This window comes from Cicer arietinum, chromosome 6 (assembly GCF_000331145.2).
Source record: "Cicer arietinum cultivar CDC Frontier isolate Library 1 chromosome 6, Cicar.CDCFrontier_v2.0, whole genome shotgun sequence".
Taxonomy (NCBI): domain Eukaryota; kingdom Viridiplantae; phylum Streptophyta; class Magnoliopsida; order Fabales; family Fabaceae; genus Cicer; species Cicer arietinum.
In genome coordinates, this window is record NC_021165.2 from 12,950,088 (window position 1) to 12,975,041 (window position 24,954).

At 30.1% G+C, this 24,954-nt stretch overlaps 3 protein-coding genes across 3 annotated transcripts in view; 2 read left to right on the forward strand and 1 right to left on the reverse strand.

Annotated features, from left to right (window-relative positions):
• The first annotated feature begins 3,640 nt into the window (after positions 1-3,640).
• Positions 3,641-5,718, forward strand: LOC101513075 (cysteine-rich receptor-like protein kinase 10). Its single transcript, XM_004504867.4, has 2 exons — positions 3,641-4,923; positions 5,240-5,718. Exons 1-2 carry the CDS (start codon positions 3,657-3,659, stop codon positions 5,596-5,598), a joined length of 1,626 nt encoding a protein of 541 aa, XP_004504924.1. The 5' UTR covers positions 3,641-3,656; the 3' UTR covers positions 5,599-5,718.
• Positions 5,719-6,404: 686 nt separating this feature from the next.
• Positions 6,405-12,218, forward strand: LOC101504939 (alpha N-terminal protein methyltransferase 1). The gene is made up of 8 exons (XM_004504674.4): positions 6,405-6,671; positions 6,813-6,957; positions 7,066-7,124; positions 8,223-8,342; positions 8,762-8,863; positions 9,627-9,681; positions 10,804-10,901; positions 11,870-12,218. The coding sequence occupies exons 1-8, from the start codon at positions 6,435-6,437 to the stop codon at positions 12,011-12,013; spliced, it is 960 nt and encodes a 319-aa protein (XP_004504731.1). The 5' UTR covers positions 6,405-6,434; the 3' UTR covers positions 12,014-12,218.
• A 53-nt stretch (positions 12,219-12,271) lies between these two features.
• LOC101504619 (polygalacturonase inhibitor 2-like) overlaps positions 12,272-24,954 on the reverse strand; it is a 16,931-nt gene continuing 4,248 nt past the window's right edge. The window contains exon 2 of the mRNA XM_073369429.1: positions 12,272-12,656. Coding sequence (XP_073225530.1) covers positions 12,272-12,656 — 385 coding nt within the window. The remainder of the gene's footprint in view (positions 12,657-24,954) is intronic.

Consider the following 24,954-nt stretch of genomic DNA (forward strand, 5'->3'; position numbering starts at 1 on the left):
TTTATCTCACTTGAATTATCTCTTGTTTAATTTTTTTTTTCTTTCTAAAATTTGATTGATGATTTAAGTTCTTTTGATTAGTGCAATTAAAACGCCTAAAAAATTAAACGAATTTATTAAAAAAATTGAGAGAATTTTGGATTTCAATTATGCTGGTTTGAAATTAAGATAATTGGTGTAAACATTCACAAATACAAATGACTAATTTGACACTAAAAAATGATAAATGACTAACTTATTAAAAAAAGATAAATGACTAATTTTTTATTTTTATGTAACTTAAAGGATCGTTGGATATATTTTGTCTTAACTTTTTATATATCGTCGATTCATTAAACATTAAATTAAAAAATAATATAGTTTATTGTTTCTCACGTCTCTCGTAAGACCTAAGTGTTGGTTTTAATTCATATAAAAAATATATTTTTATTTTATTCTTTACAAATATATATAACTTTTTAACTTTTGGTCATTAGTAATTTGTTTTTAGTTCTTGCAAACTTTATTTATATTGAAATTGATATGTGTAATACGTAAAATATTTGATTTAATTTTGATTCCTTTAAATAAAGACTAAAACGAATATTTATAAGAATAAAAAATAAGATACCAATGACCAAAACTAAAAATAAAATACCAATGACCAAAACTAAAGAGTGTATACTTACGACAAAAAAATATTTTTACTAATACTAATTGTAAAACCAAAAAATTGATATATTTGTGAGATTAAAAAAATATTTAAATCTATAAAATAATAATTGACAAATACAAAATAACCATATATAAATAAATTAATTAAATAAATTTTAATCTCTATAAATATCACATATTTCATATTTAATCTCTCTAATATTTTTGTAAAAAATATTCCACAATTTTATTTTTTCAACATTTTTTGTTATTATTAAATTCATGCAACGGTTGCACACATGGAACTATACACATGTATATTTACTGAGTACTAAAAATAAAAGACAAAAACTAAAGAATATATATGTATACAGATAAAAAAAAATTATTGGTACTAAAATAAAAAAATATTTAAAAAACTAAAAATTTATTTAAATCTTAAAATAATATTTTGACAAATACAAAACAGCCATATATATAAATAAATAGGTTAAATAAATTTTTATCCTCATAAATATCACATATTTTAATTTTAGCTTTTTTAAATTGTTTTTAAAACAATATTCCAAAAAAATTTTGGGTCAACAGTTGTACACATGGTGTTTTTTATTTTTTTTGATCTCGCATTAAAAAAGTTACTAATAATTATTTTAAGTTTCTTGACTAAACTATTATTTTAAATATAAAAAATAACTTATTTATCACTACTAAAAAAAATAATTTTAGTGTCGGCAAAAAGTCCACACTAATAGGTAAAAGGTCGACGCTAACATTGATTTAGCGTCCAACCAGCATCGGTGTCGAGCCTAGACTAAAACAGTTGAAGCTAATACATAGCGTTGGTCAAATACCATCCGACACTAATATAGTATTGGTCGGACCTACTCTACGCCAACGCTACCAACAAAATAGAACACTGACACTAGTTTATATATGTTAACACAACGTCAAAGAATTAATTAGCGTCGACTATATCGACACTATAGTTTACTAACAAAAGTTAACTTTATTAATAATATAGCGTGGGTTAGACCAACGCTACGGTCAACAATTGAAAATATACAACAAAGAATCTTTTCCAACATATATAAATAAGATACCCTAGGCAGAAAGCATGTGCTAAACTTTTGGTCACCCTTAACAATTGGTTCATGTATATAATTAATATACGGGCTACTTGCCCATAAGGGCAAGTTAATTCGAATAATAATTGGTTCATGTATATAACTAATAATTTTAATTTTTTAAATAAGATTATAAAAATTTGACATTACAAATCAGATAAATTAGCGTCGGTCACACCAACGCTTAAAGATGACTAAAAATATTTTATGTAGCGTCGGCTGAATCAACACTAATGATTAAAAAAATCACAATTTTTTTTATTACACTAACGTGCATTTGACTAACACTAAATAAACACTAATTAGTGTTGGAGTCAGGAGCCGACACTAAATATGACAGTTAAAATGAATTTTTCTAATAGTGTATTAAAATTTTCAATTTATTTATATTTTAACTTTTTTTTTTGTTGATATAATATTTTAATTCTAATTTCTTTACCCTCACCACCTTTTCATCGTGAACATCGTCACAACATCATACTAAACTCATAATAACAAATTGGGGATTAAACATCATCTTTAAATTGAGAAAAATTCATTTTTCTTGGATTTTTTTTTAAAAAAACTCAAAAATATTTTTTTTCGAAAATTTTTGTGAGAAAAATAAAAAATTGATTGAATTAAAAAAAATTTCAAGAAAAAAATTTATAAATTATTTTTTATCGGAAAATTTTGAAGAAAAATATTTGTCGATTTTTTTTTAAATTGAAAAATTAAGCATATAGGCCCTACTAAGCCCATAAAATTTTAAGAATTTTTAGTTTTTGCGGTTTATTTTTTTGGGTCTTTTTAAAAATGAATTTTTTTAACCCGTCCAACATGGAGATTGAGTCCAATAATTAGTAGATTTGTGAAATTGACTATACTAATCAATGATGACAAAAAGATGAAAAAGTGGCAATCAAAGCACATAGAAATTTGGACGTTATTGAAAAAACTGAAGTCCCACATAAATTAAAGATAAAGTTTTACAAGAGAAGAGTTTATAAAAGAGAGATATTCATCACCTTCCAAATATATTTTTTAAGAATGAGTTACATAGATCACCTATAATGAATGAGCTAACACCAACAAATATGCGTTATTTTGATTTGATTGTTAGTATTAAATTTTTATTTAAAATATTTTTTTTATTGATTTCTAAAATATTTATATGTATCGTTACGATAAAAATGTACCAATCTATAATCAATTAATTGTAATATATTTTTATGTTAACATTTGAATGAAAGTTACTTTTATATAAAATAAATGATTATAACATGAAAATAAATAGAAGATTTTAATATAATAAGTGACTTTTTATATTTTAAATAATATGAAATAGTTTTTAATCCAAAGTCAAATTAAAAAAATGCTCGTCTATATTGCCACATGTGTAGCCGTGTGACATCAACAAATTTTTAAGACGTACTAAAAATAAAAAATGAAATATTTATAATGATATTTAACTCTAAATAAACTAAAGTATTGCTAAAAGAAATCCCATCTAATTTTGGTTTTCTATTAATTTGAAGGAAAAGAAATAATTTGCATTGCGTATATTATTTACGATTAATGATCATGTATTGGAAGTTAAAAAATTTACACTATAAAATTTAATGTTTATATTTATCGTTAGTATAAAATTTGTTTACATTGACAGTGACCATATTTTCTGGTTATTTGCACCAAAATAAAAATTCTTTATGGTAATTTAATTTTAAATGTAGTTATTAAATAATAATGTATGTGAGATTGTTTAGTCCTCTCGGTTGTCTATTGGCTTAGGCTTACGGTTGATTTGTAACAAGTGACAAACAAGACGGTTATTATTATCAATCATTCCCAAAATTAGTTTCCTTTCCCAATTGTTGTTCCAAAATCATGTATCCTAAAAAATAACTAACTCATTCAATTATGGCTACCATTTCATCAACATGCTTCCTCTTTCTTCCCATAATAATAATAATAATAACTTTATCTTCATCATCATTATTTCCCACAACATTATGTGCAACAGTTCTACAAGACCTCAAAAACTTACACCCACCACCAGATTTCAACACTACAATCATCAACAACTGTCTCAAAAACCCATCTTTAAGGTACTGCACTTCCTCTCCAACCATCAACCTTGATGAAATATTCAAATACTCTATTGTTGCTAGCCATCTTTGCAATGAATCCAACAACCCCAATTGTGTTGAATCATTCCCAAAAATTGATCTTAGAAACCGACCAAACATTGCTTCACTTTATTTGTCTTTTACTTTCTTTTGGAAATATTGTCCCTTGAGTGTTCTATCCATTGATTTCTCTAATAATTCTATAAAGGGTAGTTTTCCAAATGATGTTCTTTATTGCACACAAATTCAGTCTCTTGATTTAAGTATCAATGAGTTTTCTGGTGACATTCCAATTCAAAGTTTCTCTCCACTCACTAACCTCACTTTTCTTAACCTCTCTTATAACTGTTTTTCTGAGAGTGAACTTTCTGAGTCACAATTCTTCAAAAAGTTTAATTCTTCTAGTTTTCTTCATTCTGGTGCTCTCTTTGATCACAAAAGGTTTACTATAAAAGCTATAATTTTATTGGTTGGTTTTCCAGTTTTTGTAATTTTGATGGTAATTTTCTTGGGATGGGTTTGTTTTCAAAGGCCTGATTTTCTTCCAACAATGTTTCAAAGAAGTATGAAGTTTACACCAGCAATTCTAAAAGCAGCAACTTTTGGTTATTCAAATGAGAATTTGGTTGGTAAGAGTGATATTATTCATATCTATAAAGGTGTCTTAAGAGATGGAACTAAAGTGAAAATTGAGATGTATTTGAATGAAATATCAAGGGATAGTTATCATAAATTTGTTGAGGAATGTATCATTTTGTGTGAGTTACAACACAAGAACCTTGTTAAGGTTTTAGGGTGGTGTAAAGGTAGAAAATTCAGGGCTATTATAACAGAATGGACAAAGGAAGAGAATGTTGAAATGTGGTTGTTAGAGTTAGCTCCATCATGGAATCATAGAGTGAAAGTTTTGATGGGAGTTGTTGATTGCATGTTGTATTTGCAAGAGGAATGGCCTGAAGTTGATTATGATCTCAAGACTAATAGTATTTTATTATCTGATAAGAAAGAACCATTAATTTCAAGGTTTCAAGTTGGAGATAAAAACAACAATAGTAGAAGTAAGAATCTACGACAATTAATTATTTATATATAGTGACAATATCATGTATATTGTATTGTACCTCATATATTAAAGATGTGTCTGGTGTTCGACATGTTTGTGTCAGACATCAACGCGACACTGACACATGTAATTACATTCAACCACTTCAATATTCACAAATTGTTATTCATGCCTATGTATTAGTATCATATTTGATGTCTGTTTAATAATGAAGAATTAACATGCATAATCAGACGTTTCTTCCTACATGTTTTTTTTCCTTCTTGTTTTAATACCTTATTTGGTAATTGGATTTTTTTTTTATATTGTAGAGATATGTAACTTTGGAGTATTTGTGCTAGAGATGATACTAAACAAAAAGGTTCAAGAGGAGTTTGATGGAAGTGATACTGAATATATTAGCTACATAAGAACCCTTCATCATGCAGAATTGCATCAGATGATTGATGAGAGAATGAATGTCACTGAAACAACTTTGCATCAAATTAAACAAGTTCTATCCTTGGGATTAATGTGCATAGATCAATCAAGCAGTGAGCAACCAAGCTTGGACCAGATATTTAATATTGTATCAAGGGCTTACAAGGCTAGCCTTGTTTTGCCATCTGCAAATCATAAAATACTTCATGGAGATAGAGTTAAGGGACATAAACGTGTTCAGTTCAAATAAGTCTCAAAATCAGCAGATATTTTTCTTTAGATTTAATCCTTAGATCTAGTATTGTTTGTCTCTGTTTTGACTTCTGGTATATTATCTTGATTATACTTCATAAATTCTTATTGTAGTTTTAAGCATGTCTTGTGTTGTAGTTGTACCAAATTTTATATTGATGTCTAACTTTTCGCTACACCTGTTGTAATATAAATTTGAATTTGTATGTTGCTCCAAATTACATTGCATTGATGAATTTGATTTTGGTCCATTCAGCTATTTTGAAATGAGATTATTGGTGCGTGTATTTAATATCTCACAATCTTACAAGATTGTATATATATAAAAATTAAAATAACAACCGAATTTATGGGTTTTATATTTTTTGATTTTGTCTCTTATATTTGAAATCACATATAGTATTTCATAGTTTAGTTTAGATGAAGTAAGAGATAAACTTTGTAATACACTAAAATAATATTGTTTATTTATAGTAAAAATAGTTACATTTAGATGAAAAACTTAAAATGTTGTGGAACCTCGTGAGTAACCATTGTGACATTTAGTGAGACTATTTTTAGCTTAATATTGAGTAGCATCTTGGAGATGGTAATCACATAAATTTCTTGTGGGACAAATAAATGGGTACCCAACAACTCATTACCCTAACAACCCACCTCTAGTTGAAGAAAAAAAACTATAAAAAAAAACTCTATACTAAATATTATTTATTATTTTGTTGTAAAAAGAATTATTTATTATTTAGCCCATAACAATTAGAATTTACTCGTTGTGTTTTTATTAAAAAAAAAAAAAAGAATTTATTTGTTGTGCCTTTCGGAGAATCTTGGGTTATGTTGTGTTGTTGGGTTCCATGTCACTCTTTGTGGAGAACTTACAATATTAGTGCCTCTAGTCGTCACTCGCGTCGTCTCTCTTTTCCCCTAATCCTGAAAATAAGCTGCATGGACGCCGGCGGCTCAGATTCCAATGGCCGCGAATACAACACCGCCGACGAGATGTGGAGTGAACAAGCCGGCGACCTCAATAAGAAGACTCTCTGGTACCGCGAAGGTGTCTCTTACTGGGAGGTACGTTCCCTTCATTCGCCTTTTCTGATTGGAAGAACCTCAATAATCACTGAATAATAAAAATAAAACAAAATTGGATAGTGCTTTCTTGTAGTGGCATAGTTGTTTATTTTTTTGTTTTTGAATTGTTTGTAAGAGCAGGGTGTTAAGGCAACTGTGGATGGAGTATTAGGAGGGTATCCAGATGTGAATGAACCTGATATTAATTGCAGTGATGAATTCTTGAACATTCTCTTATCTGAACGTTTTTCTCCTGATGTCAAAACCCAACCACTCGTTGCTCTTGGTACCTTTTTTTGCTTTCATTCAAATGCAATATGCAATTACACAAACTGCTTTTTAATATTCACTTTTTGTTATTGGAGTATCTGATTTGCTAACTCTTCAATTTCAGATTGTGGTTCTGGCATTGGTAGGGTTACCAAAAATCTATTAATAAGATATTTCAATGAGGTTTGTCAGTTTTACCTTGCTTACATGTATATTTTATCTTTGAATTTGTTAGCTGGTTAGGTCCCTCTCCAAACTTTTTTTTTCCTTTCTGTTTCGCTACATCAACTTGTACTTATTTTGAGTAATTGTTATTGGTGCCAATGCAGCGATTCTAAAAGAAAGTTTGTTTAACATCTATTGTTTGAGTATTTGCAATGCCAATAAGTTACTTGTTGAAGCTTTTTTAACCATATGATTATAACACTTTATCTGTTGGTGGCACTACTCTTGTTATGGTCTGCGATTTCGTTCATGCATACCCTGGTTTGGGGCAGAAACAGCTAGTCTTTTTCAAAACTTTCTTTTTGAGAAGCTTTTGTTTCTACCGACCTCGGGTTGTATCGAATACATTCAGTCCTGCTCCATGTGTGTATTTAGCTATCAATGCAATCTATTTAGCAGCTTCCAGGATATCAGGAAATAATCTTTTTCAAAAGGAAAATGGTAGGGGAAATAAGCAGAGATTGTAATATTGCAAAACATCTAAAATTTGCAGCACTAATTTTTGTTAGGGCCCGGGTTATAGGGATTTGTATTGAGCTTATATAAGCTCATGTCATAAGTGGAGGATAACATAACCTATAAACAGGGCATGTTGGTCTGTAACCTTTTAGGTCAAGGCTAATAAGTTTAAATTTTTTAGGCTGTGTTCGGGTTGAGCCACGACCTTGTTCTATTAATGAATAAATACTTACGGGTGTGGTTTAATTGTAGTTATTAGTATTACCAACTACTTAACATGGATAGTAAGTAATCTGTTTTGACTCTTAGTTTCTGCTCCTGGTGGCTTTGCTAAATGCAAATTTATGCACCTCTTTGTTTCTTCCTTTACTCCTCTTTTTTCTATTAATTTTTTCCTTACTATGGCTTGTTAGAGATGCAGTCTAACTTTTATTTATTTTGTTATCATCAATGTCCTTTGTATGCATGTGACCTCTCTGACATGTGTCGATGATTTTTATTTTCAAATCAATCTGTTACTCTTTCATGTTTGAATGTTTTAGAGATATTTTTAAGTTAATAATCTTTTATTTTTTTCTTGTTTGTTCTAAAACTCAGGTTGATCTTCTTGAGCCAGTTTCACACTTCTTAGAGGCTGCACGTGAAACGTTGACCTCTGAAGGTTATACAAGTTCAGATATGCACAAAGCAGTTAATTTTTACTGTGTGCCTCTTCAGGTGTGTGTACTTCACCTTCACATAAATGGCAGCATTGTATTTTTATTAGGTTAGATGAATGAGAACTTGAGATAATATTGAATGTAAATAGAGTGTGGAATTCACATTCAAACATGTTATCTCCCTGCCTTATATTACCCATAGAGTAGAAGTATGATAAAAATTGGTCATAGTGAATGCTATATAAACAACAAAAATAATATGACACTTTGGATGCTGAGATTACCATTTTCTGATCGAACATGCAGAGCGACCCTTTACACGTGTCTTGCTCACACATTGAATTTCATGAAAACAGCCTATAGAGTTTAGTACTTCCAAAAAATATGCCAATATTACTTGTCTGGGCTTTAATAATTTTAGTTTTGCTTTTGACATTTTCTTAAGTTATTGAGTACCTCTTCATTTTCTTGATTTAGGATTTTACACCAGATACTGGAAGATATGACGTAATATGGATTCAATGGTGTATTGGTCATCTCACGGATGATGATTTTATTACATTTTTCAAGAGGGCAAAGGTAAGTCCTCATTAATTTGATTAATATTTATATTTATGACTATACATATCGAAATATTTATTAATTGGGAGTCAGGAAATATACACTTAAAACCATCAATTTTGGATAAAATAATATTCTGTAGAATTAAGTTTTTACTCAAGTCTTCAGCTGCTCAGCTTCATCTACCAGTATGATTGAATTGTTTTGGCTCACATTTACAATACATGTGATTTTGGTTGGTGCTAGCTAACTTGCAAGTCTTGCACTATTCACTTGCGATTTCATGATAAGAATTCAGCAACCATTTCTAAAAATATGTATAATATATACAACTTTTCATTATGTAGGAATCTTTTGGTTTCTATACAATCAAAAAGTTGTCACTTTACTCACTCTAAATTTTCAAAATCAAAATGGATTAGGTCATAGGAGAAACTGTACCTCCAACTATTTGGGTATGCAGAAATATTTGATATTCTGGAAGTTTGTATGTAATTAAGCTTAGCACTTCTAAGGATTGATAATTTTCTGTATTCATTGGTCATTCTTAACCATATACATAGGTTAATTTAATTTGTAACCATGTGGTGGTCTTTGTTCAATTCAAACTATTAAAACTGTCTCAATTGATTGGTGGAGTCAATTATTTTCTTTGCTTCTTTTCCGGTAATTTGCAAAAATATGTAGAATATTCCTATCGTTTTTGTTATCTAACTTGGATTTAAGTTACAAAAACATCTCACTTTCATCCTTTGTTTTTACTCTGTTGGCATTAACATAGGTTGGCCTCAAACCAGGTGGATTATTTGTCCTGAAGGAGAATATTGCCAGATCTGGTACATTGCTCTTTGTTGCATTTCTGTCTTTCCAATCACGTTGAATGATTTACTTCCTATATTTCATTCAAGTTGCATTTATGAAACTTATATGTTCAACTTGGCCATATTTAGTCTTAAACTGTATATTCAGTATTCACCTGCTCCTATTGTTCCTCAAACATCCAGAGTCCTAAGCATAGTGATGAAGAATTAGTTTTAATATATAGAATTAAGCAACAGTTTCATGTTTAGAAACGAATGTTAAGATGTTAGAACTATACCACAAGATAATCTTCATTGAGATAAGATCAGTTAAAGAGAAACCACACCTTGAAAACTAGTTATATTAGTTTTGTGGTTTTAATTAAACCATGAGGGAAAATCATGCTAGATAATTTACCAAGCATTTGATCATAAATTTGTTTTAACACCATATATTAAAACTGTTTTGTACCGGTATCAAGCACATTAGTAAAGCTCTGGATCTTTGGAAACTCAGCAGTGGAATGATTTTGCAGAGCCATGAGTTTCCACAATCATGTTTTGCAGAGCCATGAGTTTCCTTTTTAATTATTTATTTCTAAGAAGTTTAATACTTAGTAAGCTTGAGCTTGTAGGTAGGTGTTGTAATATCTAGAGGATATCTCAAAACATCATGATTATATCTTCAATAAGTTAAGACTTTATATCATCTAAGATGATATCTTAAGAATAGCTTCCGTATTTCTTTGCATGTCATTACTTCCTTTGTGGATTCAGAATTTCTATTTGTAAAATAGGCCTAGGGGTTTGTACTTTCTCTTTTGTATCAGTGACATCATTATTAATAAGGGCTAGCCCCACATTATTTCCACCCAATCATAAAAGGTTGATGAAAAGAGTATGGTGTTAATATTTCTCTTAATGATTAGCAATGGTGTAAATAGTAATAATAGGATATATTGGGTGTTAAATCTGTACTTAACTCCATTAACCATATTGGCTTCCAAACAATGAAGAGGGCTCCCCCTCACTCATTCATTTCATTGTAATCCACTCTACTCAATCCCTGAGTAAACTCCCAAAAATTGCCTCAACTTCCAGTTAGTTGAACTTTACTTTATACTGTAGTTTTTAAAATCAACGCTTTGTCCCTTGCAGGATTTGTGCTTGATAACGAAGACCGAAGCATTACAAGATCTGATTCATACTTCAGAGAACTCTTTTCTAAGTGTGGTTTGCATGTGTGCAGAGTCAAGGTAATTTACTGTCCTTTTATTGCTGGACAAGGTTCAATCTGCCACAGCTGAACATTAGGATTCTTTAACCAAATTAATTATATAAAATTGAGTTTGTCAAACATTTAGCAAATGCAATGTCACATGGAAAGTATTTTTTAAATAAGAACATGAAAAGTTACTTTTTACTGTCTGTGCAGCTTATTGTTCTACAATAAACGATATTTCATCATGTTAATGTTCTAGTGGGATGCTTATCTTTGATATCCTTTTATTTCATAAACAATGTATTTTATTAGCCCCTTGTCGTTATTAGAGTCATGTCGGCCCAAGCTAGTAAAGCAAGTGTTAGATTCCTTGATATAACTCAATAGCGAAAAGGCATTATTTGTCCTTGATTTTTATTGATTGAAAAAAATTATACACAAGAACGGATATACCTCTACAATGGTATAAACCACTCAATTTCTAATTTTGCCAAAGATATTTTCAAAAGAGTGGGGCTGATTACAAGCGATAAAGGGATAGGATCAAAAGGCACTACCTAAAAACTAACCACCTAACTATTAAATAAGTCATAAAACAAAAACATCCTTCTTTCGCATTGTTTTTCCTGTGATGAACCATCAAAATTTATTCCTGTGATAATTTTTTCATGTTATATTTAGGCGTCCAAAAAATAAAAATATTCAAGTAGTAGAACATGTAAAATGTCTCATAATTATAAAAAAATACAATCATTGACATATTTAATTAAAATACATTGCATTTCAAAAAACAAGAAAGATAAAATTTAAATAATATTATAGTAAAATATTGTTATTAGTATTAAAAAGGTCTCTGTTTTATTCTCTATTTTTAAAGACCTTGATTTAAGCCACGACAAGGGTTGGGTCGGCCTTGCTAGGAGTTTCTTTTGTCGTAGTCCGTTTCAATTTCATTGCTTCTGTGTTTTGAGCTGTTTTTTATTTTTATTTTTATTCTAACAGGATCAGAAAGGATTCCCCGAGGGGTTATTTGCTGTGAAGATGTATGCATTAAGTACCGAGGCTTCAAAGAAGATGCATGCTCCAAAGAAGATCCAACGCACTAGATCTAAATCACAATCTAATAGACCTAGGACCATCAAGTGAACAACTTGTCTTATGGGTTGAGTATTCGTCCATAGCCCATTTCTTCATGTTGTATTCTTCTCTCTTTTTTTATAATTGTTTTTATGTTGTATTCTAGCTTATAGTAGCTTTCAAATGACACTTGTTGTCGGATAAAATGACCTTTATTTTCTCGTATTCTATTTTCTTTCATTATAATTATAAAACTACAACAAACTTTCCCTTATTGATTACTGCTACTAAAATTCAAATGAAAGCCCACATATTAATGGGATCCATTCAAGTTTTGCAGGGTGGAAGAGGAGAACCACACAAGCATTTATTATGAGCATAAGAAGTCTCATCAAATCTTAACGATGGAATCTGACCACACAAATTATTGCTACTCACATTCAACTTATGCAAAAACTTCAGCGCCGTCAGTCCCTCCGGTAACGTACCGTATATTTTATTATTCCTCAAATCCAACTTCTCTAAATTCTTCGACAACCCAACTTTCCCAAAATCAAAACCAAACTTGTTATTCCCCAACACTATCTGCTGAGTTTCTTTCTTCGACCCAAAAAACACCGATGCATCACCCTCCAACGCGTTTCTCGATAAGTCCAAAAACGCCAGGTTCAGATTCGCCAGCGACGCCGGAATCTTCCCGGAGAGTCGGTTTCTAGATCCGATGTAATGTAACGGTTACCAATATAATTTGATGAAAAAGTATCAGTTAATGGATAATGAAGTCATATTGATGAAATAAGATGAAATACAGTTAGGGAGTACTAAGGATAGTAACATAACCCTTTAACAGCTTTGCTAAAAAATAGCCAAATATGACATGTAATGGCTCAGAGGCACTTGCTCCTACATATGCTAATGGAAAGTTAAGAATCAAGTTGAAAAGGAATCTAAGAAGAGAAACATTCAGAAGGAGGGACATAATGAATCAGAAAGAAGAGTAAAACATTCTGGAACAGGATAAGCTTATAATCAAAGCTAATAAACAGAACTGAAACAATTTAAATAGCAAGTAACACAAGTGCTGAAAAACAGAAAAAGCAGAATTAAAATTAAAAGTAACATATAGAAACAAAACAGTATTAGGAGCATTCCCATAATTAAGACCCATCAAGGAATTATTGCCAACACATAAGTCCCATGTATAGGGCTTAAATGCTCAATTGAATAATAAGGGGACTTGATGGGATAACAGAAATCATCAAATTAAAGAAGAACCAAGTCATTTAACTTGTAAAAATTTCACATTTATATAATTAAATAATAGGTATTACATCCATATTCATTTTATATAATCAACATTTGTGTGGTTAGAGCCATACACCTCTAAATAGGGTAAATCAATTGACACATATACTAGCCAAGTCTAAAAATAAAATAAAATATTATATACACACCCATGAGATAAAGACCTATTTGTCACCATATATATAACTTTATTAATTACATATTCAATAAATTTCTAAAACCACTAGACAGCTTCACTTGCCTAAGGTCCCTACGTACAAAAATATGGCTGTGTATTTTGAAATTTGTGGGCCCCATAAACCACTCATGGTAAATGAACGAGATAGAAGTAAATCACAACATATTGAAAATATTTTAGAATTAATATTTTCATGACCCTTTTCACCTATTGTTTCAACTAACCTAATATTTCCCCTTTTTCATTTTTTTCTCCTATAAATAGCTTCTCTTGGCTTCTCATTAAACACAACACTTCTAAAACTCCAAACACACAAACTCTATTCTCTATTTTCAATTCATAAGTCTCTTCTTATATTTAATATTATTTTAATTTGTTTTACTTTGTATGTACTTATATATATATATATATATATATATTTTATATGAAGAAATGAATATTTATATTGGAGAAAATTAAGAGGGAGGGAGGAAATAATTAAATATAAGGTTGTTGACAGAAGATAGAGAGCACAGAGTATGATATACATATACATATATAGATACGCTATATAATTGTATCTCATCTCCTTTGTGCTCTCTAGACTTCTGTCATCTACCTCTAATTTAATTTCCATTTACTCACTCTTAATTCTAATATATATATATATATATATATATATATATATATTTTATTTTTTTATTTTTTTTATATTTAAATTTATTTGTATACTTGAGTATTTGATGGTCCCATAAACCACTCATGGTAAATGAATGAGATAGAAGTAAATCACAACAACTTCAACTTGATGGGCATGATATTGATGATCTCATAAGATTTACAGCAATCGTATAGCTCATGGGTGCATTTCAAAATCAATAACTAGCATAAATATTTATATGAGTGAAGGATATGATATGGACCACTGTAGTACACTACAACTACTAGTATGATGAGATACCAAAAGAATTTGTTTAGTATAGACTTGGTCCAATGATAGACCAAGTAGGGTCCTCATTAATTAGATGTCCATGTGAAACTATTTATTCTTTATAATTAATCAACTTAACTACCTAACTTTAAAACTTCTTATAATTTTTCTGTTCACAATTTATAAACCAAGACTACAACAACCTTTTTCACTTGGTCTACCTAGATAAAATTGAGTGGTCTATATTTAGGCCTTTTATAGAGTCCATATTAGATAAAACCTTTACCTTTAAATGCATCAAATTATGGGTGTTGCATACATATATACTCTTCACATTTGTATCTCCACCACTTTATGAGATTAATTAAGCTATAGCCAATAGGCATGCATGATTTTACATGGAGTACGTGTGAATTGGTTAGGAAGTTACCTAGATAGGGTAATGTACTATTAGGATATTTTCTCACGTCAACAGCGGTTACAAAAATTGATATGATGAGTACATATTGAACATATTTTAGAATTAATATTTTCATGACCCTTTTCAACTAACCTAATATTTCCCCTTTTTCATTTTTTTCTCCTATAAATAGCTTCTCTTGGCTTCTCATTAAACACAACACTTCTAAAACTCCAAACACACAAACTCTATTCTCTATTTTCAATTCATAAGTCTCTTCTTATATTTAATATTATTTTAGTTTGTTTTACTTTGTATGTACTTATATATATATATTTTATATGAAGAAATGAATATTTATATTGGAGAAAATTAAGAGGGGGAGGAAATAATTAAATATAAGGTTGTTGACAGAAGATAGAGAGCACAGAGGATGATATACATATACATATATAGATACGCTATATAGATGCAGGAGTTGAAGATAATTGTATCTCATCTCCTTTGTGCTCTCTACACTTCTGTCATCTACCTCTAATTTAATTTCCATTTACTCACTCTTAAATTAGTTGCAAAGCAATAATTTACAAGAGAATTTCTCTACGGTAATGCTTAATTCGAATGTTAAATCTACTAAGGAATTAGGGGTTACTTTGGAATTAAAGGTTCTGTCACTAAGACATTAGGGCAAGAATAATAAAAAGAATTCGGTAATAATTCAATAAAGGAATTCAATAACTAGGATCAAATTAGACACCAAGGTTGGATTCAAAGTGAAACTCATCTCTGACATTTTTCTCGTTATAAAAGATCAATTTTATTATTGTTGTTAATTTCAAACATTATTTCAATCAACTTGGGAACCTTTTTGTTCAATTCTAGTAATCAAATATAATTCAATAGTAAAACGCAATCCTTGAGTTCGACACTCGGTACTACCGTTTTATTATTACTTGCAACGATTCAGTACACTTGCTGAAACGCTATCAGTACTACAGTACCCGTCCCCGTACCTACGATTTAAAAAATACTCATACCCGTGCCCGTACCTTCTTGGGTATTAACTTTAATACCCATACCCTTACCCTCTAGGTACCTAAGTGCTCGTACCCATACCCATTACCTGCGCTTTAACTAAAAATATCGATAAATAAATGATATTATTGTGATTAAAGTTAAAAATTATCTAAATATTTTAAATCCAATCATAAAGTATTATAAACCAAAATATTTCAAATGAACACTCGTTAAAATACACATTCAAATATCTATAATAATACTTTATGAAGTTGCAAGTCCTACGAAAATATTATAAAGTCACGATTAATAAGATATAACTATTAATTATAAAGACACAACTATTTACCTATTCATCATAATCAAATTCTTAAGAAGTTTGTAAACGTTTATCTTTCAATTATAAATATTGTAGTGGTCCAATTATATTAATAGATGTTAAAATATAAAAGAAAATAATTAATTAAATTAAACATTAATATAACAAATAAATAAATAATATATTTATATAAGTGCAGGTGCGGGGCGGGGTAAGTACTATAGTACCCGTACCCGCACCCGTACCCGCTTAACTTTGCGGTTAATTACCCGTCCTCATGCCCATACCCATTATGCGGGTATTTACCCTACCCATTGTGGGCTATTTTTGCCGGTACCCACTGGGCCTGGATCTAATTGTCATCCCTAAGTACGATCAAGCGAAAAAACTGTTAGCTAGGAAAATCGAAAAAGAAATTGAGAAAAATTGGTATGAACCAGGATAGACCGATTGGGTCACTGAATTGGATTCAGTTTTGGAGAACTGTCTATTTTTTAAAAAAACCAAGACTTTTATTTATTGCAAAAACAAAACAGTTTTTAAATTAAAAAAAAAATGTTTTTAACTTTAACAAAAAAAAAATTCACTCGGATCTTTATTCCACTTAATTTACAAGGCATCCGTCGTTGGTCGGTTGATCCATATGAGGTTTGATATTTTAATTTATATTACAAACATTTGACTTTGTTGTGGATTTTAATATATTTGTCAAAGATATTGAACATTTATTATAAATTTTATAGATTTTAAATGAACTTAATCTTTCATACCAAGCTCTTGGTGCTTGTTTCAATCCATATAGAGCTTTGGTAAGTTTGAAAACATGATTTGGTTTTGATTAAAACCAAGACCAGCTATATCAAAGATTCCTACTTGAGATTCCATGATTTTTTGAAAATTTTCAATGGCTTTAATGAAATTTAACAAATCAATTTTAAGAAGTTCATTTTCAGTTTTAAGGAGAATGTTCTCCGTTTTCTTTGCAGAACATTCTTGACCCTTTTGACTTTTAAAATTTTGTTGTTATGTTTCTTTTAGTTCTTGAATGATATTATTGAGAACATTATTTCTAGCTTGAGCTTTTTCTTTTTCTTCTTTTTCTTTATGAAATTGTTCTATGTAATAACTACATTTTTGAGTGAGAAGATTTGAATCATTTAACAAGTTATCAAATTGTTTTCCCATTTGTTCACATAAATAACAAGGTTCATAATTTGTTACCGCATCTTCTTCTATTTTTGCCATCAAGAATATGTTGGCTTCCTCACCTTCTTTTGTTTCTGATTCTTCTTAATCATCCCACGTTGCCATCATTGATTTCTTTTTGAAAGGAAACCGTTTTGGTGGTTTCTTGTTTAAGGGACATTCTGTTTTGTAATGTCCTAATTTATTACATCCAAAGCATGTGACTTGACTCTTGTCTACTTCTGTTTTGGATTTTTTTTTAAGATCCCTTTTTGATTTGATCTCGTATTCTCATCATTCTATGTATTCTTCTGGTGAGAAGAGCAATTTCTTCATCAACATATTTTTGTTCAGTTTCTTCTGATTCCTCATCTGTTTGTACTATGATATTTTCTTGAGATGCTTTTAGTGCTATTGTCTTTTCTTTCTTGATTGGTTTGTCTTCTTGCAGCAATACTTCATGTGCTCTTAAGGTTCCAATTAATTCTTCCAGGGGAAGTGATTCAAGGTTCTTGGCCTGGCTTACAGCTGTTACCATTGGTCTCCATATGATTGAAAGACACCCCATGATTTTTCTTACTCTTTCTTGTACTGTGTAAGCTTTGCCAAGAGAACGCATTTCATTCACTATTGTTGTGAACCTTGAGTACATTTCATCAATAGTTTCTCCTTTTTGCATTTCGAACAGTTCGAATTTCCTTATGCCAATGTCTATTCTTGTTTCTTTGACATGGCTTTTACCTTCATGATGAGTTTGCAGTGTATCTCATACTTCTTTTGCAATTGTGCATTCATTTACTCTTTCATTTTCTTCCCTGCTCAAAGCACATGATAAGAATAATTGAGCTTCAGAGTTTAAGAGTACCTTAGTTTTATCATCAGCTTTTACGAACTAAAAACCAGTTCGGTTCGATTCTAGTTTTTAAAAATCAGTTTGGTTAATAAACTATTTTTTAAAAAACAATTTGATTCTCAATTTTTATAAATCTCTTTAGGTCAAAAACAGTTCGGTTCAATTCAGTTCAGTTCTACAGTTTGATTAAATTTTTGGTTGTTTTGAACACCCATAGTCCTCATTTAACACTCCAAATTCACATTTCAGGAAATCGTCAACGTCAACTTGAGTAGTAGTTGGTTGTATTCTAAATTTTTCCTCCAATATCTTCACCACCCATTTCCTATTATCTTCCTTGTTTTTTAAATTATATGTTGCAATCGTGTTCACTCACAAACGTCCTAATATGGAAACTCTTTTTCTACATAATATTACCTAAGGGCATTCTTTTTCTTTACATTAGGCTCTTCTTTAATTTTTTTTTTTACATAATATTGCTATGTCCACTACCTTGGGAATAACTTATTACTATAACTTTATCTAGCTCATCGCCTCTTGAGTCATCTACACTATCATACTTGAAGTAACAATGTCGATTTACAAGAAAGGGGGTTTGAATTGTAAATGCACCTTTTTAAAATTTCCTGTTAAAAACTTAAGAAAATAACTCAAGATTGATCTTGGTTGTGAAAACAGAAAAGGGAGAACGTTCTTGGTTTTAACCAGAAAACGAAGAACGTTCTTGGTTAGTTAAAATCAATAATTCAGTTTATGTAATTAACTTGATAATCAATCAAACTGAAAGTAAATAGATAAGGGAAGAAATACCACACAACGATATATCCTGGTTCACCCAACTCGGGTTACGTCCAGTCCTCACAACCGTGAGATTTTCAACTAATTGTTTATAACAAAGAACCTTCTTGGTTTTACAGCACCTAGCTTAGATCAACCTTGATCTGTTTTAATCTCTATTAATTTCCACCCAGAAAGCAACAACAACACCTATCTAACTTTGAGAGGATTCAATGCAATCTAAACAAACTATAAAGAAACTCTTATAGTTTGAGTTTTTACAATAAGATTGATTTTGACAGAATCTAAGATATCTCAACTCTTGTTTGAGATTTGATTCTTACAAAGAAATCATCAGCAATAGCACAGTGAGATAGAATTGATCAGAACTGATTGCTTTTTGTGAAAATGAGAATTTCAAGTATGTGAATGTGAATGATTTATGAGAGTTTTATAGCACTTGAAGTTCTTGTTTGATCCTGGGTATTGGCCTTCTATTTATAGGCATTAGAGGCCTTTAATGAAGGTCCAAAGAGCTGTTGATAGTGCTCTAAAGTTTGACTGAAGACAATATATTAGATTAAAAATAATTCAGCTTTGAAAAACTGCTTTTCCCTCTTTTTTGACTTTTCTGGTTTAGCATTAAAGCAGTTTTGTCTTCTAGTTAAAAAGCCTTTGACGTTTCTCCCTTGATCTTGGATGGTACAGTCTTGATCTTGAGTCTTGAATGTAGCCAGAGGAGTTTGGAGAAGAATTTTAAGTCATTGTAGAAGAGATACACTGATGTTGGAATTGTGCAGAAAACGGAGAACGATTAACGTTCTGGGTCTGTCAGTTTGAACTTTCTTGAGCTTCAATAATCAATTTGGAGTTCCCGTTTTAATCATTCTGTATTTCCTTTGCAATTGTCTTGTCATATGTCAAGATTGATCGAACTTTCTTGACATTTGATTTTTGGAGTTTGCAGACTGTCATGACTTTTGTCTGTCTTTGAGTCCTTTGATCTTTAATATCAAATAACCTTTTTGAGTCTGGATGATTCCTACTTGTTCCTTGCCATGTACTGATTAGATATGAACAAATTTTCAGGGCAGACTCTTTGTTAAAGAGGTAGAAAAAGTTTGATCAACATGGAGGCTGTAGCTCTTTCTCTGTTTTAGTGTTCTTGTTGTTGTTTTCTTTGCTTTGCTTGATTCTGTTCTTAATTAAATTCACTCAAAAGCACAAGTTAAATTAACATAACATTTAGAATCATAATTAATATTCTTAATTAACTTTTTGTTTGTTTTCATCAAAACATTAAATTGAGATTTTGTCTCAACAATCTCCCCCTTTTTGATGATGACAAACATGTTAATTTAGATTTTATTCTGATTCTAATTTTAATCAAAGAGAGCTTAAAAACTCCCCCTCAGAATATGCTTCATATTTTTGAACCAACATAAAATCTAAAATAATTTTCCCCCTTTGTCAACACAAAAAGATTGGAGAATACAAAGGAAATGTATACTACACATAGAAAACAATGAGTAGATTCCAGTTTTAAGAAAAGTAACATTTTCTAAAAAACCCCCCCTTAATATTTTGAAATTGATATCCTTTAAAATTTCAAAATTCCAAAACCCAAGCAAGATGTCTCTTTGCTCTTTTGCCTTCTTTCACAACAGACAATATTTTAATTTAACATGATACTAAGCGCAAGGGAAGCAAAATGAATGTGATATCATGTCAAGTATAATTTCTCTCTTTACAAAATATTTTTATGCTAAAAAAGTTTGTAGTTATGAAAAACAATCAAAGAGATTTGTTTACATAAAAAAATGATTTTAAGGACATAAAAAGGAGAATTTTGAGTTCCATGAATGAATTAAATCATTATCAGAATATACCTTGATAAGATCCAAAGAAGAGGACAATGTGAATATGTGCTTCTTCTAAAGGACAACCATTCATACTTGTTACTATTTCTTTGATCTGATGGCTGACTTTCATCAAGACTCAAGTAGCAGCAACTTTGGTACCGTATCATTCCAATTTAGTTCTTCCTATAATTTGATCATGAGATGTTTTTGGAGGAAATGTCAATAATGAGATATGTGTAGGAGTACCGAAAACTAAATGGTTCAAACTCATTTAGAAGTTGTTGATGTTTTTTCAACTATATCATCTTAATAGAAAACATTAGACTTGATTGAATGTTGCATATAAACTATCAAGAATGTTTTGGAGAATATTCTGATTTTCTGCAGAATGTTCTGCTCTTCTGCAGAAATTTCTGCTCTTCTGCAGAATGTTCTGCTCTTCTGCATAATGTTCTGCTCTTCTACAGAATGTTCTGCTCTTCTGGAGAATGTTCTGCTTTTCTGGAGAATGTTTCTCTCTTCTACAGAATGTTCTGGTATGCTTCCAGAATGAACCTTTTTGCTTAAATTGATCATTCTCTTAGATTTAGCCTTTATCATTCTCCAGCTTTTAGGAGAAGAATGAAATAGAGACTGATTATTAATCTCGGTTTCCTGGAAATCATTCTGTTGCTGCTGTCTAGAATATTCTTCTTCTTCATCTCCTTTGTTTTAATGTTTCCAAAGGTTAAAGGAACTCCAAATTTTTGTAATGAGAGGAGGCATCATACTTTTTCATTCACGTGTCTTGAGCATGCCTTGTCCATGTATCAATGTTCTCTCTTGATTGTTGGATGGTGTTCCTACATCACAAGTTAGTAATGATTTTGGTACCCATATTTGTTTGGGTCCTTGATGGTTAGTATATCTTCTTTTAGAAGATTTTTTAAAACTTGATCTCTTTTTAAAATAACAAGTTGATTCAAAGTGACCATTTTTGGAATAATAGGAATACTTTGTTGTTGATCTTCGATAAGGTTTCAAAATCTGAGTTTTACACGGATTTAAAATTGATTTTGCTGAAATTCCAGATCGTTCCCTTTTTCCCAGATTTTCTGCAGAAGGTTCAGCTTTTATTTTGGAACTTTCTTCGTTTTGAGAACAGCATGGAGAACGTTCTCCTTTTTGCAGATTTTTCAACACTGGTTTAGCAGAACGATGTTCTCTTTTAATCAACTTTTTGCTTTCAATCTTTTCATCTCTTTTTCTAAAATAGCAAGCAAATTCCAGATGTCCAAGTTTCTAACAATATGAGCATTTGGGTTTGCATTTATCCTCTTTTCTTTCTGAAACAAAAAAGTTTTCATATATTTTCGTTTTTTGAGTTTTATCAAAACCAAGACCAGCTTTATCAAATATTCCTACTTGAGATCCCATGATTTTTTAAAAGGTTTCAGTAGCTTTAATAAAATTTGAAAAGTCATTTCTAAGAAGTTCATTTTTAGTTTTAAGGAGAAAATTCTCTGTTTTCGTTGCAGAATGTTCTTGATTTTCAGATTCATTAGTTTCCTTAAAATGAGATTCCTGCATGTTCTGAATGATGTTTTTTAGTTCATCAATCATAACCTGAGGTTTCTCTTTTTCCCTTTTTTCTTTTAAAAATTGATCATTTAAAGAGCTACATTTTTGAACAAGCAGATTTGAATCATTAAGTAAGCTATCAAAATCATTTTCAAATTGTTCACATAAAAGACATGGTTCAGAATTTATTACCTCCTTGTCTTTAGTATCTGCCATTAAACATAAGCTAGCTTCTTCAGGTTCCTCTGTTTCTGTTTCATCATAATCATCCCAGTTCGCCATCATGGAGTTTTTCTTGAAAGGGAACTTCTTTGGTGCTCTTTTGTTCAAGGGACATTCAGTTTTATAATGTCCTTGTTTATTGCATCCAAAGCATGTGATTTGACTTTTGTCTACCTCTATTTTGAAGTTTTCTTTTTGATTTGAAAATCCTTTTTTGATAGGATCCCTTCTTCTCACCATTCTCTGTATCTTTTTTGTAAGACGAACTTTTTCTTCATCAACATCTTCTTGTTCGATTTATTCTGAGTCCTCATCTGGACTTTCTTGAGATGTTTTTAAAGCTATTACTTTGCCCTTTTTGATTGGTCTGTCTTCTTGTAGCAGCACTTCATGTGCTAGTAATGTTCCAATTAATTCTTCTAGGGGAAGTGATTCAAAATTCTTGGCTTGGCTTATAGCTGTTACCATTGGTCTCCATATGATTTTAAGACACCTCATGATTTTTCTTTCTCTTTCTTGAACTGTGTAAGCTTTCCCAAGAGAACGCAATTCATTTACAATGGTTGTGAATCTTGAGTACATCTCATCAATGGTTTCTCCTTCATTCATTTCAAAGAGGTCAAACTTTCTTATGCATATATCAATCCTTGTTTCTTTCACATGGCTTGTTCCTTCGTGATGAGTTTGTAATGTGTCCCGGACTTCTTTAGCAGTTTTGCATTCATCAACTCTTTCGCTTTCTTCCCTACTTAAAGCACAAGATAAAAACAAGTGAGCTTTTGAGTTTAGAAGTACCTTAGTGATTGCGTTTCAGCAAGTGTACTGAATCGTTGCAAGTAACAATAAAACGGTAGTACCGAGTGTCGAACTCAAGGATTGCGTTTTACTATTGAATTATATTTGATTACTAGAATTGAACAAAAAGGTTCCCAAGTTGATTGAAATAATGAAGAAAAAATTAGCGTGATTTTATTTCATTGGTTTTCTTATTAAATTTTTAATAAAACATTTGCTTATTGTTTATCCAGTGTGTTTTTCTTGAATTTTGTATAATGCCCTCAAGTATGTTTTCTGTTTTTTCTTTCTTTCTTTTTTTATTAAATATTTTGTGGTGCAGTTATTTTAGGGGCTAGGACTTAGGAGTTAGGAGTGACAGTATCGTTGGGATATCTTCCTCTTTTATCTCGCACCTCACTAACCTTAAAAAAACAATTACAGTTTTAACAATTACACACATTAAAAGGATTTGTAATTTCTAAATAAATTATTTAATAAATTTACCCTTTGATAAAAAATTTAAATTACAATTTATAACAAAAATATTTATATTATTATATACATACATATATATATATATATATATATATATATATATATATATTTAATAGTAATATTTATCGTATGTTTTAAAAATTCACTCAATAAAAATTATTATAAATTAATTATAGATAAATTAGTTCAACAAACGGGGATTATATCATTTAATTAGAAAAATTTGAAAAGCTAATAAATTTAATCAAATAAATAAATAAAAAATTAAAAGAATGGAGAGGCCATTAATGCATTAATTAATTAATAATTTCTTTATGTAAATACATTAAATGTCACAACTAAAAATTATTATTATTAAATAAATGAGAAATATATTTACTAGTCTATTAAATATTTCATCATAAAAATATATTTAAATTTATTTCTATCGAAAAACATGAAATATCAGTAAAATACATGTTTTTGATGAAGACAAAGACCAAAGAAAGTGATCAAGTTGCAAGCTAAAAAAGAAGTCATACATCAAAGACAACTATGGTCAAATATGCTAGAAGTTTTATAATGTAAAGGTCCATGATGCAATCTAATATTCGTATATTTCAAATGCACATGAGAACCTCTCATTTTAGCATATGCATCAAAAGGATTTTCAAAAAGTAAAAATATATAAATAATATTTGAAAATAATATTTTTGGCAAAATACATAAGTGTATTCGAATACAACATCCTGTATTCGAATACAAAGAAAGTCAGAGCTAAAAATCTCAAAGTTGTATTCGACTACGACTATGTGTAGTAAAACTGAACGTTAAAAGGATGTGTATTCGACTACACACAAGCTGTAGTCGAATACACCTGAAAACAATGCAATTTTTCAATTCTGAAATGGTTCTGGATCATTGCATTTCTTCATCAAACCTCTTGGATCAATGACCACAAATATGAAGAGATGTTTATGGAGTATAAATACACCATAAATTCAGATCAAACATAACCAATCCTACAACCAAACCTTGAACAAACTTTCTAAAATGTTTTGATTTTTTCAAAGTTTCAACTTTTATTTTCAAGGTACAGATTTTACATTTTCATATCATTGAGAAAAGTTCTCTAGTGTACTTGAAATTATATTGGATTGTTATCATTGTA

What these genes read in the sequence shown, in the direction of transcription:
- LOC101513075 (XM_004504867.4), top strand. Translation starts at nt 3,657, where the DNA reads ATGGCTACCATTTCATCAACATGCTTCCTCTTTCTTCCCATAATAATA. An exon ending in TAAAAACAACAATAGTAGAA is followed by an intron (nt 4,924 to 5,239) that starts GTAAGAATCTAC and finishes TTTATATTGTAG; the next exon opens with AGATATGTAACTTTGGAGTA.
- LOC101504939 (XM_004504674.4), top strand. Translation starts at nt 6,435, where the DNA reads ATGTTGTGTTGTTGGGTTCCATGTCACTCTTTGTGGAGAACTTACAAT. An exon ending in CATTTTTCAAGAGGGCAAAG is followed by an intron (nt 8,864 to 9,626) that starts GTAAGTCCTCAT and finishes GCATTAACATAG; the next exon opens with GTTGGCCTCAAACCAGGTGG. An exon ending in TGCATGTGTGCAGAGTCAAG is followed by an intron (nt 10,902 to 11,869) that starts GTAATTTACTGT and finishes TTATTCTAACAG; the next exon opens with GATCAGAAAGGATTCCCCGA.